Source organism: Phyllobates terribilis, unplaced genomic scaffold (assembly GCF_046119375.1).
Source record: "Phyllobates terribilis strain yellow unplaced genomic scaffold, ASM4611937v1 Scaffold_3__8_contigs__length_932513732, whole genome shotgun sequence".
NCBI lineage: Eukaryota > Metazoa > Chordata > Amphibia > Anura > Dendrobatidae > Phyllobates > Phyllobates terribilis.
The window spans coordinates 768,461,104-768,475,007 of NW_027362763.1; the positions used below are offsets into that span (position 1 = coordinate 768,461,104).

The 13,904-nt window shown below is 50.4% G+C and overlaps 1 protein-coding gene across 4 annotated transcripts in view; it reads right to left on the minus strand.

Annotated features, from left to right (window-relative positions):
• Positions 1-13,904, minus strand: part of ANKEF1 (ankyrin repeat and EF-hand domain containing 1) — a 135,538-nt gene that overhangs the window by 37,781 nt on the left and 83,853 nt on the right. For all 4 annotated transcript variants that reach the window (XM_073672231.1, XM_073672233.1, XM_073672234.1 and 1 more), the window contains 3 exons: positions 12,090-12,289; positions 10,440-10,589; positions 10,018-10,141 (listed from right to left, as the gene is read on the minus strand). In XM_073672231.1, coding sequence (XP_073528332.1) covers positions 10,018-10,141; positions 10,440-10,589; positions 12,090-12,289 — 474 coding nt within the window. The remainder of the gene's footprint in view (positions 1-10,017; positions 10,142-10,439; positions 10,590-12,089; positions 12,290-13,904) is intronic.

A 13,904-nucleotide genomic window follows, 5' to 3' on the forward strand; every position in this document is an offset into this window, starting at 1 on the left:
ATTGTTTGGGACATCTGGAAAACAGCTTATTCGGAGAAGAAGAGGTGAGCGCTACCACCAGTCTTGTCTCATGCCAACTGTAAAGCATCCTGAAACCATTCATGTGTGGGGTTTCTTCTCAGCCAAGGAAATCGGCTCACTCACAGTCTTGCCTAAAAACACAGCCATGAATAAAGAATGGTACCAGAATGTCCTCCAAGAGCAACTTCTCCCAACCGTCCAAGAGCAGTTTGGCGCCCAACAATGCCTTTTCCAGCATGATAGAGCACCTTGCCATAAAGCAAAGGTGATAACTAAATGGCTCATGGAATAAAACATAGAGATTTTGGGTCCATGGCCTGGAAACTCCCCAGATCTTAATCCCATTGAGAACTTGTGGTCAATCATCAAGAGACGGGTGGACAAACAAAAACCAACAAATTCTGGCAAAATGCAAGCATTGATTATGCAAGAATGGACTGCTATCAGTCAGGATTTGGTCCAAAAGTTGATTGAGAGCATGCCAGGGAGAATTACAGAGGTCTTGAAGAAGAAGGGGCAACACTGCAAATATTGACTTGCTTCATTAACTCATTCTAACTGTCAATATAACCTATTGGAACTCATAATATGATTGCAATTATATTTCTGTATGTGATATAAACATCAGACAAACACTAATAAAAACCAGAGGCCAGCAGATCATGTGAAAATATAATTTTGGTGTCATTCTCAAAACTTTTGGCCATGACTGTAGTGTTCGACTACGCCACCCGTTGAATGCGGTTATGAAGCCGCCGCTGCAGGGCAGACCGCTGAGGCCGGTGGTACAGTTGTGCAGCGTGGATAGTATAACCCCCAACGGGAGGGGTATGGCCTCAGGGCAGCGGACGTGGATGATGGGGATAGCAGAATTGCACGCAGGCACCAGGAACCACTCAGAGACGGTGCGGTGTAGTTCAGGGTCTTTACTGGTGGCAAAGGTAGACCCTCCCGGGAGTACTGGCTAGCGATCGGGGCCTGGTCAGTCCGTGAGCAGATAGGATCTCCCCCGGCCAGGCGGAGTTGTAGGCCTCCCCAACTTATTGTACTCTCCCTGGCTACCTTGCTAGAAGCGGGTAAAAGTAGCCCACGTCCCTGAGTGTACCGTGTGGTGCTCACCCGTATGGCCGGTGACTCGGGGCCTTCTGGTAGCCTCCGCTCCACAACGGCGGTGCTGGTCCCTTGCGTGTGACCGTGCCTTCGGGTTTCTTGGCCAGAGGACCTGAAATCCCCTGCCGGTCGGTTTCTGCTGCTGGGTATGGATCAGTCCCCGCTGCCTCGGACTCCGTGTCCGGTGAGATCTCTTCAGTCAGGACGAGCTCTATAGCTTCCAGTCTCTGACCCCTTTTATCACTGCTCCCACATAGCTCCTGATCTTGCTCTCCCTGTATCTGCTCCACTCCAGACCAGACTGTGTCTCTGTCTGGGACTCCTCTTCTTCTCCTCTAACCCCGCCTCAGCCCCAGTTTATATAGGGGAAGTTCTTCCCCTCCCAGGACTGGGCAGGAAGTGTTGCATGCTTAGGGTTCCTGACCAGGAGACCTCCCACCTGCTCTCAGACGTAATATTGCTATTACTGTGGTAACCAGACCCCTGGGGTGCCACATTCCCCCCTAGTAAAATTTAGTACTCCGGGACTAAACATATTTTTGAAAACATAACAGGGTATAAACAGGAACAATACAATAAGGGAAAACACGTTAGGGCGGTCACAGCGTGTCCGCAACCGGGTGCAGTTTTTGAAGCAATAAGGGTGTCCATTTCACCAAAGAACAGGGAGCCGTAACCAGGTGGGGGTCTGTTCTACCCCGAGTCTTTAGCAGTCTTAGTCCATTCCTGGGTTACGCTCCAAACATATATACAAAGAATTCCGGTTAATCCACAAAAGACACCTATAAAATAACTGGAAAAACATAATTATTTACAAGCAACAGTAAACAGGTAAATACCAATAAAACAGTCTGAACACTTTAGATCCTCCAACGTACTGGCAACTGGCCTCTAGTGGCCCTAGTAGACCTACGGAGCTTACTGACCGGTCCTAAGCTACAGGGTGTAGGAGCTGTCAAAGGTAAGCTGGGCAGCTGTCTACGAGTTCTTTGGCTCACTAGGGGCACGGCAGGCTCACTATAAGCAGAGGGTCGATTCTCCTGGTCTGCTTGTGTGGGGTCTTCTGCCTCCTGGACCGGCTGCTCTTCCAGCTCTACCTGTTTTTCCGTAGGCACTTGGGATGCTGGCTGGAGGAAGGTGAGGACGGGTACCACAACAGCGCCATTTACTTGTGTCCAAGACCGAGGGAAGTCTCCGAGTACAGTACTGACCATTTCTTCCCTTTCCTCTGCGGGTCGAGGGTTTTCTTGATCTTCTTCAGGGTTTCGTAGCTGCTCGGGACACTTCTTCAGGTGATCTCGGGAGACAATGGCTGTGGTTTCTCCTCCATCCTTACTGATTGTGCAGATTTTTGGGTTTTCATGGCTTGATGGCAGTACGGTGTACGGGTCCTTCTCCCACTGGTCGTCCAACTTGTGGAGCCGTCTCTTCCTTTTCAAGACCTGCTCTCCAGGTACCAAGGGAACAGCGGGAGCATACTGGTTGTAAGTCTTCTCCTGTCTTTCTCTTGCTTGACAGAGACTTCGCTCAACGCTCTCCTGTACTTTCCGGTACTGCTGCTGCCTCTCTGTGTCCCAGTCTGCTTCTGGTGAAGTGTCCTCGGGTGTCAGGACTCCCATATCCAGATCAACAGGCAGCTTACCAGGTCTTGCTCTCATTAGGTAAGCCGGGGTACAGTTGGTAGAACCTACAGGGATGTGGTTGTATAGGTCCACCAGATCAGGCAGTTTCTCAGGCCACAGACTGCGTTCTTCCAGGGGCAACGTTTTCAGAAGGTCTATCACCACCTGGTTCATCTTCTCGCAGAGTCTATTGGTTTGCGGATGATAGAGTGTTGTTCTTATCTTCCGGCAGCCATACAGAGTGCAGAACTCCTGGAAGACTTCCGCTTCAAAGGCAGGTCCCTGGTCCGTCAGCACCTGCTCTGGGTATCCGTGTGGACGGCAGAAGTGCTGCTGAAAGGCTCTAGCTGCTGTTTGAGCCGTTAAGTCCTTGACGGGGACTACAACCAAGAACCGGGAGTAGTGATCCACGATGGTTAACGCATAGACGTAGCCACTTCTGCTGGGGGTCAGTTTTACATGATCCAAGGCTACCAGTTCCAACGGCTGCCTGGTGACGATGGACTGCAGGGGAGTCTTCTGACTGGCACGATCCTTCCTTCTTAGGTTGCATGGGCCACAGTCTCTGCACCACCTCTCGATGGTTCCTCTCATGCCTACCCAGTGGAACCGCCCGCGCAGCAGGAACTCCAGCTTCTTCCATCCGAAGTGCCCAGCTCCGTCGTGGTATGCATCCAGTACCATAGCCGCGTCTCTTCTTGGCACCACTACTTGCCAGATCAGTTCATGCGTCCGGGAGTTAACCATTCTACGGCACAACTTCCCCTTGTAAAGGAACAGTCGACTCTTCTCAGCCCACAGTTGCTTGGTTTCCTCCGGAGCGTCTGGGTCAAGGCGAGCATCTGGCTGAGTCAGCATCTCCTTCACCAGTCGGACGGCGGGGTCACTGTCTTGCGTTTCCGCCCAGTTGTAATGAGGTAAGGGGTTGAACGTAGCGGATTGCTTACCCCTTACACGGTGGGAATACTGGGTAGTCCCATGACGGTGGAACGCGGGGAGTTCAACTTCTTCCAGTTCCTCTGGATCTTCCCCTACGTCCGGTAGGTTTGGCATTCTGGACAAGGCATCCGCGTTGGTATTGGAGCGTCCTGCCCGGTATTTGATCGTGAATTCATAGTTGGACAGGCGGGCCATCCATCTCTGCTCCAGGGCACCGAGTCTTGCAGTGTCCAGGTGTGTCAACGGGTTGTTATCCGTGTACACGGTGAACCGGGAAGAGGCGAGGTAGTGCTTAAAGCGTTCGGTGACTGCCCACACCACTGCCAGGAACTCTAGCTTGAATGAGCTGTAATTCTCAGGGTTTCTTTCGGTGGGTCGCAGTTTTCGGCTGGCGTAAGCAATTACCCGTTCTCTCCCCTGCTGGATCTGGGACAGTACGGCTCCTAGCCCGATGTTACTTGCGTCGGTGTAGAGGATAAAGGGCTGGCTGTAATCAGGGTATGCCAGGATTTCATCCCCCGTGAGGGCCATCTTCAGCTGGCGGAAGGACTCTTCTTCCAGCTTCTCCCATCTGAAGGGCGGCTTCTGGTTCTTGGCCTTCCTGGACTGGCCTATCAGGAGGTCCTGCATAGGAGCTGCCTTTTTGGTGAAACCGGGAATGAATCTTCGGTAGTAGCCTACCAACCCGAGGAACTGCCGTACTTCCCTTACGCTAGAGGGTCTTGGCCATTCCTTAATCGCGGTGATCTTATCAGGGTCGGGAGCCACTCCGTCAGCACTCACCACGTGTCCCAGGTACTGCACTTTTGGTTTTAGCAGGTGACACTTCGACGGTTTCACCTTCAGACCGTAGTTTGCCAGGGCTTCAAACACTTCCGCCAGGTGTTTCAGGTGGTCCTCGTAGGTTTTGGAATAAACTATAACATCGTCCAGGTACAGCAGGACCGTCTCAAAGTTCCGGTGTCCCAGACAGCATTCCATCAATCGTTGGAAGGTTCCTGGTGCGTTGCAGAGTCCGAACGGCATGCAGGTAAACTCGCTAAGTCCCATCGGGGTGGTGAATGCGGTCTTCTCCCGGTCCGCCTCTGCTACAGGAACCTGCCAGTACCCGCTAGTGAGATCCAAAGTGGAGAAGAAGTTAGCAGATTTTAAAGCAGCCAAAGACTCCTCTATCCTTGGTAAGGGGTACGCATCTTTGTGTGTGATACGGTTGATTTTCCGGTAGTCTACACACATTCTCATGGTGTTGTCTTTTTTTTTTAACCAAGACTAGTGGAGCTGCCCAGGGACTACAGCTATCCCTGATTACCCCAGCCTCCTTCATGTCTCTAAGCATCCCCTTGGCGTGTTGGTAGTGTGCAGGGGGTACGGGTCGGTATCTCTCCTTTATGGGAGGATGGTCTCCCGTGGGGATGTGGTGTTCTACCCCCTTTACTCGCCCGAAGTCTAACGGGTGTTTACTAAACACTCTCTCGTACTCTTGAACCACCCGATAGACTCCCTGTTTCTGGTGTGAGGGAGTGGAGTCAGTACCCAAATGTAGTTGCTGACACCAGTCCTCCATTTGTTGCTTAGAGCCGTTACCTTCCTCTGGTTGAGATGGAGGCAAGGGTTCCACGGCCTGTACAGAATTCTGGTTTATGGTGAACAATTTGGCTAGCGTGGCATACCGGGGCAGGTGTACTTCTCTCTCCCCGATATTTATGATGCGAACGGGCACCCTCCCATGGCGTACATCGACCACCCCCCGTGCTGTCAAAATGGTGGGCCTACTGTCTGAGTAGACTGGTTCCACCATTGCCTGGTAATCTCTACCTCTCAGACCAATAGCTGCCCGGCACCAAATCATCATTTCACTTTTCGGGGGCATGGCAATAGGGAAAGGGTCACACATTCTCACGCTACCAATCTCACCACCGGAGAGTTCCACCTGTTGCCGTCGCATCAGTGCCCGGATCTCTTTTTGGAGCACTCGCTGCTGGCCGGAACTGGCGTTCTTGGCAACCTGCTGTAAAATGAGAATCACCTCTGCAAGACAATTTTCAATCACATTAGTTCCTAGAGTTATCTTTGGGTGACTCTCGCGCTTGTCAATGTCCACAATGATCAGTCCCTGTGCTGCCAGTTCGACTTTACCGATTTTAATGGTCATCTCTTTAAATCCGATCTGTGGCACGGGCTGACCATTGCTGGCGATGATACTCAAGTCGTCGTCAGGGTAGCGGGTTATATCCGAGTCATTCCAGTACTGCTTGAAGAGCACGTACGGGATGGTGGTGACCTGTGACCCGGTGTCCAGTAGGGCACTCATAGGAATGCCATCCAGTACCACAGGCAAGACTGGACGTCCTCCCACGTATTTGTCACGCCAGTTCGATGGGCCTGGTGATCTTATTCCTAGGGGTTGGCCCTCTACCCCAGGTTGTGCCAGTTTAAAGGACAGTACCTTGCCATATGTCCGGGTTGATTGCAGCGGCGGCAGATGGGTTGTCCGTCCTCGTTGTATCGGTCGCTGGGTTTTCCTCTGGCCGGTGGGGTCCTCCTTGGTCGGCGCCACGGGATGTCCTCCGGTCCGGATGCCAGCTGGATCTTCCCTGGAGTAGAAACCTGTAAAGACTGCACAGTTCGGGTTAGCGCAGCAACGCTTTTAGTTAGCTCTTGGACCTGATGGTGCAGGTCTGTAGCCGGGTCATTGTTTAAAGCCTGCACATCAGCTCCCACAGGCCCTGCCGACAAGGGCGCCGTCTCCTGGTGGTAAGTGGTAGTAGGGCGTCTGTGGGTCACAGCGCCACCTGGTGCCGGTTCTCGGAGCACCCGGATGGCTCTGTCCTTGAACTGTGCAAAGTCCAGATGAGGGTCCTGTAAGGCCATTGCCCGCAACTGGGTTCGGTGGGCATTGCAATGTAGACCCTCTATAAATTGTTCAGTCAACAGCTTGTCTTCGTTTCCCACGCCGTCAGGGTCGGCCTGCTTAATGGCTCTCAGGGCCTCTTGTAGGTTTAGTGCATAGTCCCTTATATTCTCATGTGCTCGCTGCTTGCACCCGTAGAATCTAAGCTTGATCTCGGCTGAGGTACGGGTATCAAAGGTGTCCTTCAGCCGGGCTAGTATCTCTGCGACAGTCCTCCTCCTCCCGAGTGGCCAGGACTTTACCTCCCTTTGGGCTGCCCCTGTTAATTGAGCCACCAGGATGCTCACTTTTTGCTCCTCTGTGAGGGGGTACACCTGGAAGAGGCTATCCAGCCTTTCTCTGAAGTCATTTAGGGTATGTGACTCCCCTGAGTACTGGGGTAGCCAGGCTGCCCCCGGGATATAGGGCATAGTGAAAGGCATGACCGCAGCAGCGGTGGCGCTGGCGGTGGCTGTGGCAGTGAAGCTCTCCTCTGTATCCGACATCCTCCTCCCCCCTAGTGGACCGTGGCCTACCTTGCGATGATCCTCTTCCGTAGGCCGCGGCTCCGCAGTGGATCGTCAGGGTTGAGGACCTTCCGTCGCGCTCCTGTGACGTCGGCGTCTGCTGGGCTCCTTCCAGGACCTTACGCAACGTCCGGACGTGAGGCGGAGCTTCAGTTCTCGCGCGCTTTCGGAGTCCACGCCCCTCTTCTTCCCGCGCGGCGTCCTCAAGATGGCGTCCAATGGCGGGAAAACTCCACGGATGGCGGGAAGAAGGCAGAAGATGGCGTCGGATGGCGGGAAAACTCCACGGATGGCGGGAATCCTCACCACAGGTAAGTTTAACAGTCTTTTTTTTTTCCAGGCACGCAGTACCCGGTGGTTGCGGGCACGGAATCCTGCCGACTACGCCAAAGTTGACGCGCCCCCTGGGCCTCTGTTGTGTAGCGTTGCGCACGCGGGGACTACCCGGAGCCGGATCTGATAGGGGTAGTAGTCCTCGTGGCGACGATCCGGTCCGTGCCCAGGGTGTCAAACCAAGTGGCAGAATTTAGTAGAAGATGTTATAGTGTTCGACTACGCCACCCGTTGAATGCGGTTATGAAGCCGCCGCTGCAGGGCAGACCGCTGAGGCCGGTGGTATAGTTGTGCAGCGTGGATAGTATAACCCCCAACGGGAGGGGTATGGCCTCAGGGCAGCGGACGTGGATGATGGGGATAGCAGAATTGCACGCAGGCACCAGGAACCACTCAGAGACGGTGCGGTGTAGTTCAGGGTCTTTACTGGTGGCAAAGGTAGACCCTCCCGGGAGTACTGGCTAGCGATCGGGGCCTGGTCAGTCCGTGAGCAGATAGGATCTCCCCCGGCCAGGCGGAGTTGTAGGCCTCCCCAACTTATTGTACTCTCCCTGGCTACCTTGCTAGAAGCGGGTAAAAGTAGCCCACGTCCCTGAGTGTACCGTGTGGTGCTCACCCGTATGGCCGGTGACTCGGGGCCTTCTGGTAGCCTCCGCTCCACAACGGCGGTGCTGGTCCCTTGCGTGTGACCGTGCCTTCGGGTTTCTTGGCCAGAGGACCTGAAATCCCCTGCCGGTCGGTTTCTGCTGCTGGGTATGGATCAGTCCCCACTGCCTCGGACTCCTTGTCCGGTGAGATCTCTTCAGTCAGGACGAGCTCTATAGCTTCCAGTCTCTGACCCCTTTTATCACTGCTCCCACATAGCTCCTGATCTTGCTCTCCCTGTATCTGCTCCACTCCAGACCAGACTGTGTCTCTGTCTGGGACTCCTCTTCTTCTCCTCTAACCCCGCCTCAGCCCCAGTTTATATAGGGGAAGTTCTTCCCCTCCCAGGACTGGGCAGGAAGTGTTGCATGCTTAGGGTTCCTGACCAGGAGACCTCCCACCTGCTCTCAGACGTAATATTGCTATTACTGTGGTAACCAGACCCCTGGGGTGCCACACTATCACTGGCCGCTAACAGGCAAAATGTGACCCTCCGTCAAGTGAGGCGTGACTCAGTGCTAGGGTCCCTGCGGTGGCTGCTGGGCTGTGGGCGGGGTTACCCAACGTCACACCCAGCATCCACCACGTGCTTTCCCAATGAATGAGGAGAGGGGATGCCGGGTGTAACGCGCGGGGTAACCCCGCCAACAGCCCAGCATCCACCGTGGAACGCAGAAGACAGAGACCCCCGGCTGCATCCGGAACCATGACGTGACATCAGCGGATGTTAGAGCCGGCTGCAGCCGGGGGTCACATGATGCCTGTGAGCGGCCACCGATAGCGCCGCTCACAGGCAGAAACAGCAAAGGAAGGTATTTACAAAGAAGCTTCTATTTATCATAAAAATACATTGGGCTATTTTCAATAGTAGTGAACAACTCCTTTAGGAACCAGGAAGATCCAGCTGAACAAATCTTCTAAAATCCATATTTTATTGGGTCATGCAAAAAATATTTTAAAAGTCCACCTTGGAGAAGAACAGCAAACACGTTTCGAACTAAAAGTTCTTAATCATTGCATGCAAGACTTGTTCTTTCTGGTCAATGATGCAGCAGCTGCCATATGCTTGGCATTACCCACTAGGACTAAAGCTGGTATTAGGAACATTTCCCCCACAATATACCAAGGCAAATGTGTGATAAGTAAGTCTGTTCAATGTATGCGTATATTTTGATAGCTGGATTAATATTTATACATGTACTACTAAATGTGCAGAAAATCCCTTAAGCGCTGGGACTTGTTTTTTCAGCACATCCTTTGCTTGATTGGACTGAGATCTGAGAATTTGGAGAAATGTCATCACCTTGAACTCATGTTCCTCAAACTATTCCTAAATAATTTTTGCACTGTGGCAGAGGCATTATCTTGCTGTCAGAGACCATAGCCCAGGAGAACATTGCCTAGATCATCACCACACTACCTACTATGCCTTGTCATCTTCCAATAATGTAGCTTGATTTCTACTCATGGTAAGTGACGCACATGCACCTGTCCATCCACATGAAGTAAAAGGAACATGTGACAAGTGACAAGTTCCCTTTATTTCTTACATCAAAAGTTGAAATGAGCAAAAAAGATTTGCAGGGCCCTAGTCTAGTGGCCACATCGGTAGCTGTGACCACCGACCAGAGCCCTGTGAACCTCCACCAACTTGGTGGAATCCCTGTTGTGCCTCTAAATTGTAGTCCCAGTGCGATGTCACTGTTGCATTGCGACGCACACATGACATTGTGCCAGGCCTACTAATCAAAAAATACCTGGTGCTTCCGGCCGGTAGGTGTAGGTTCACAGGGCACTGGTCAGCAGCCACGGACTACTGACATGGCTACTAAACCAGGGTCATGTGAATCTTTTTGATCATCTCTAATTAAAGTCATTAGCAGAAAACAAAGATCATTAAATCCTGATCACATTCAGAGCTTCCTATTACCTCTTTGTCCAAGGAACTTGCAGCAATCAACAAATCCACCACTGGCTGCATGGTGAAGGGCTGTGTTCCCATCCATTGCAATAATTCCCATGTCTCCTTTGTATGCGGACAGCACCTTCAAGATCTACAAACGTAGAGGAACTAATTTTAGTATCATGACGAGATGTGTGGTGTGGACCCATCACTCAAAGACACATAATTATCAGGTGTAAAGGAAATGTATGGCTCCATTTATTGATTATGTGGATCAGGTGCCTTACCTTACGCAGGCAGTAAAAGACGCCGATCCTTCCAAACTTTATTACATTATACATAAGGAGAGTGCAGTTATACAGATTACTGAACCGGAAATAATTAGATTTTTACCTGTATTTCATGGGAATAAAATCAAGAGACACAAATAAGAATAAGTCGCACAGTACCTCAAAAAATCCACCTTTAGCAGCAAAATGAACTGCATGATACCGCTGGTTATCAATAGCATTCACATCCCCTCCTTTCTGTAATATGCTGCGCACAACCTCCAGAGCTCCTTCTCTTGATGCTTCCATCAAAGCTGTGCGACCGGTTTTCTAAATGGAACCATATAACATTGATTTTATGCCATATTAAAAGGACTCCATCACCAAAAATAGTCAGGATCACTAAAGTGTGGATTTTTTATTCTTCTACTTCATAAAGAAACCCCCGAAGCACTAAGCAGAGGGGGACATGACTTTGGGAGGGGTGGACCCTTAACACTGGCAGCTTTGTTTGTATAGCTGAGCAGACTTTAAGCAAGAGTGATTCTGCTTTAAGAGGAAGGATCACAGAATTGTTTGTGGTCTTACTGTGAGGAGGGTGGGGCTTATATAGAGTAGGGAACTCTCTGACTTGTCTTATTTTCTTTCTTTCATCAGATGAAATGGAGGAAACATTACCCGCCCTTCCGCCCTATTATAATCACTGTCCTACAACACTTTATTCACCCATAACTTGTATATTGAGGTATGCTTTATTGTATTTGTTTTATTTAGCCACTGTATATCTTGTACCATGTCCAATTTTATCATGGCTATAAAGAGTTAAGATTAACATTAACCTTCTAAGCCCAAAAGTAGGGCAATCCTTCAGCCATGGTTCCCTAGAGGTTTCCTCCACAGGGTGTTTTTCCTCTCCTGAGTGCTGTAGGATGACTCTTTGTGAGTCGGAGGTTTGCCAAGTTTGCCCTTTGCAGGGGTATCTACTTTGTAAGTTTACCAAAGTGATTTATAAAATAAAAAAATAAAAAAAGACTAAAAGTGTCATATGTGGCTTGGAATTTATAACCCATCACAGCTTTGCGGTTTAGGAGTCAGGTGGAAGTTGCAGACAAGTTAAGGTGGACTCATTTTAACTAATAGAGGATGTAAAACCTCATGGTGGTGAAGAGGCTCGGCTTTGGTGGCCAGCCTCAAGGATGTTGTAAATGTAATGTCAATCAGGGGCGGGCATGGTGGTTAAGCACAGGAGTGAGGATAATAGGATCATTGGTGCCCTGAAAGTTTACTGGCTCTGCTTGAATGGCAAGCCAGTGCGTGCCACCCATTTATGGCTGTCTGTCCCGGTGCTGTATGTCAGACAGCTGGGAATATCACAGTACTGGTGAATCCCAATGTACTAGCACTTTACCTGACTCCTAATGTGATTGGTTTAATCCTGTGATTTAAATAAAAGCTGTGGCCATTTTGACAACCAAAATAATGGGCTTTGTGTATTTATTCCAGTGTCAAGGATTACTGTAGTTATGGTTGTTTTAAGATGGAGTGGTCCGTCCCATATCCAAAAGTCAAGCACATAAGCCTGTGTCCGGCACTGCGGTTTATCCTGTGCTATGCCCTATTCGCCTGAATGGGGCTGAACTGTGGGATCGGGCAATGGCACATATACAGATTCTCCACTCTGACCAGGACTACAAAATACTGTGCTGCACCAAATGCTTTGGCTACCAGTTTTTCCACTGAACACATATTGATGGATTAAGGCTACCAAAAAAATAATCCTAGAAAACCGCTTTAGACTCTGTCAGATATAAACATCATGGACATTCTTACCGGATTAAATGCATTGGGATTTGCTTCTTTCTCCAGCAATCTTAGACACATTTCTTTACAATCTCGAGCCTGTTCACACGCAGCCAGTAGCACCGGTATTCCTTCTGCTGATGTGTTATTGACATCAGCTCCAGAGGCTAACACCAATTGAAAGCAACGGAAATATCTCTTACTCGGTGAGATACAATAAAACAGAATTCCTGTGGATGGAGCAAAATAATCACTTTTATAATAATAGAAGACATGGTTCGTGCTACATTTTCCACAACATGAACGTAAGAGAATTACCTATTTTTTGGACTATGTATAAGACGCACTTTTAAGCAAGAAAAAATCTTGCTAAAAAGTGTGTGCATCTTATAGTCTGGAGACAGCTTCCTATGACCGAGGAGGATGCTGACACAGCATCCTTCCCGATCACTGAGAGAACTGTACATCAGTGTAGCTCTTTCTCCTACTGCACGACACTCATCAATCTGACCAGTGCAGGGCAACAGAGGAGGCTACCAGGACCTGCACATCACTAGAGCTGCACAACTGCTGCAGGTCCTGACCAGCTGAAGGTCCTGTCAGGTCATGTGATCAGTCACATACCTAGAAGGAGCTTCAAAATGTGGTAGTGTATACATAGTGTGCATGTGTGTGTGCGCGTAAATGATGATAAGCAGAGCTGGGAACTACTGTGTTAGTGGTCACCAGCCCATTTTCAATATAGACGGGTGTGGAGATTAAGTCTCGCCACCTATCACCTAAGCAATGAACATCCAGAAAAATTAGTTCTTCATACACAGTGTTAAGGATAAACTAATCCATAACTACAACATATTTTGTACACTTGAAACTAGAAATCCAATTTCACACTGATAAAATTACATAATATAAACTTTCTATAGAATTATAGGTACAATAAAACTTGAGGCACATGTGGCGCCCCTGAGGGTTCGACCGCCACAGGGATGCTGCACTTCTCTAATGGAGTGTGGTGTTCCTCCTCTGAGGTAAGAACAGTGCGATGGTCAGGACCCTACCTCCACATCCAACACCACACTTCTCCCACCAGAGGGGGCTAGTAGGCACTAGGTGCTGCCCCTACTAGGAATTGGGAGATTGGGGAACCAAGAGATAGGGGGAACCAACTAGTGGTGAGGGTGGAGGATTCACATTTTAGTGACACTTTAAATTTCATATTTAATACACAGCCATTTTGGTTCTGGGTTCTTTGATCGTTCTTTGATCGTGACCTCCCTCTCTGAGCGTGGATCCTGTGTTGACCTGCAGAGGATGGAGACACGGCCCTCGTACCCCGGCCTTGGGTCGAGGGGCAGGTTGCAGATAAGGAATGTCTCAGCCCGGTCAAGGACCATGACCAAGAAGGCCCGGAGCTTAGGAGTGTAGCTCCACAGCAAATGGATCCCGGGCAGGATGCAGACGGAGCAGTATACGCCACCTGTCCTCGCCAACCTGATCTATTCAGAGGGATTCCGGCTGCAAGAGGGGTACCGGCCCCCGACACCTGACCTTGCTACTCTATGTCCTGGTCAGGGAAGTCCGGTAGGCCCTGAGGATCCCACCGGGTAACGGAAGGAGCGGAGCTGCCACCCGTACCCTTTTTCTGAGTCAAGTTCAGAGGGAGACCCAGCCTATCTACACACACACAGACAGGAAAGGACCCGGTCTGAAGTCTAGGAACACTCTGGTGCAGGGTCCTGATTGAACACTGGACTTACTCGGAGGTTGTCGGACCCCCCCGTCTCTGGTGACCGCAGAACTCCGCGAGGAGCAGGGAGAAGCCTTTCAACTGCAATCTCCACCGTG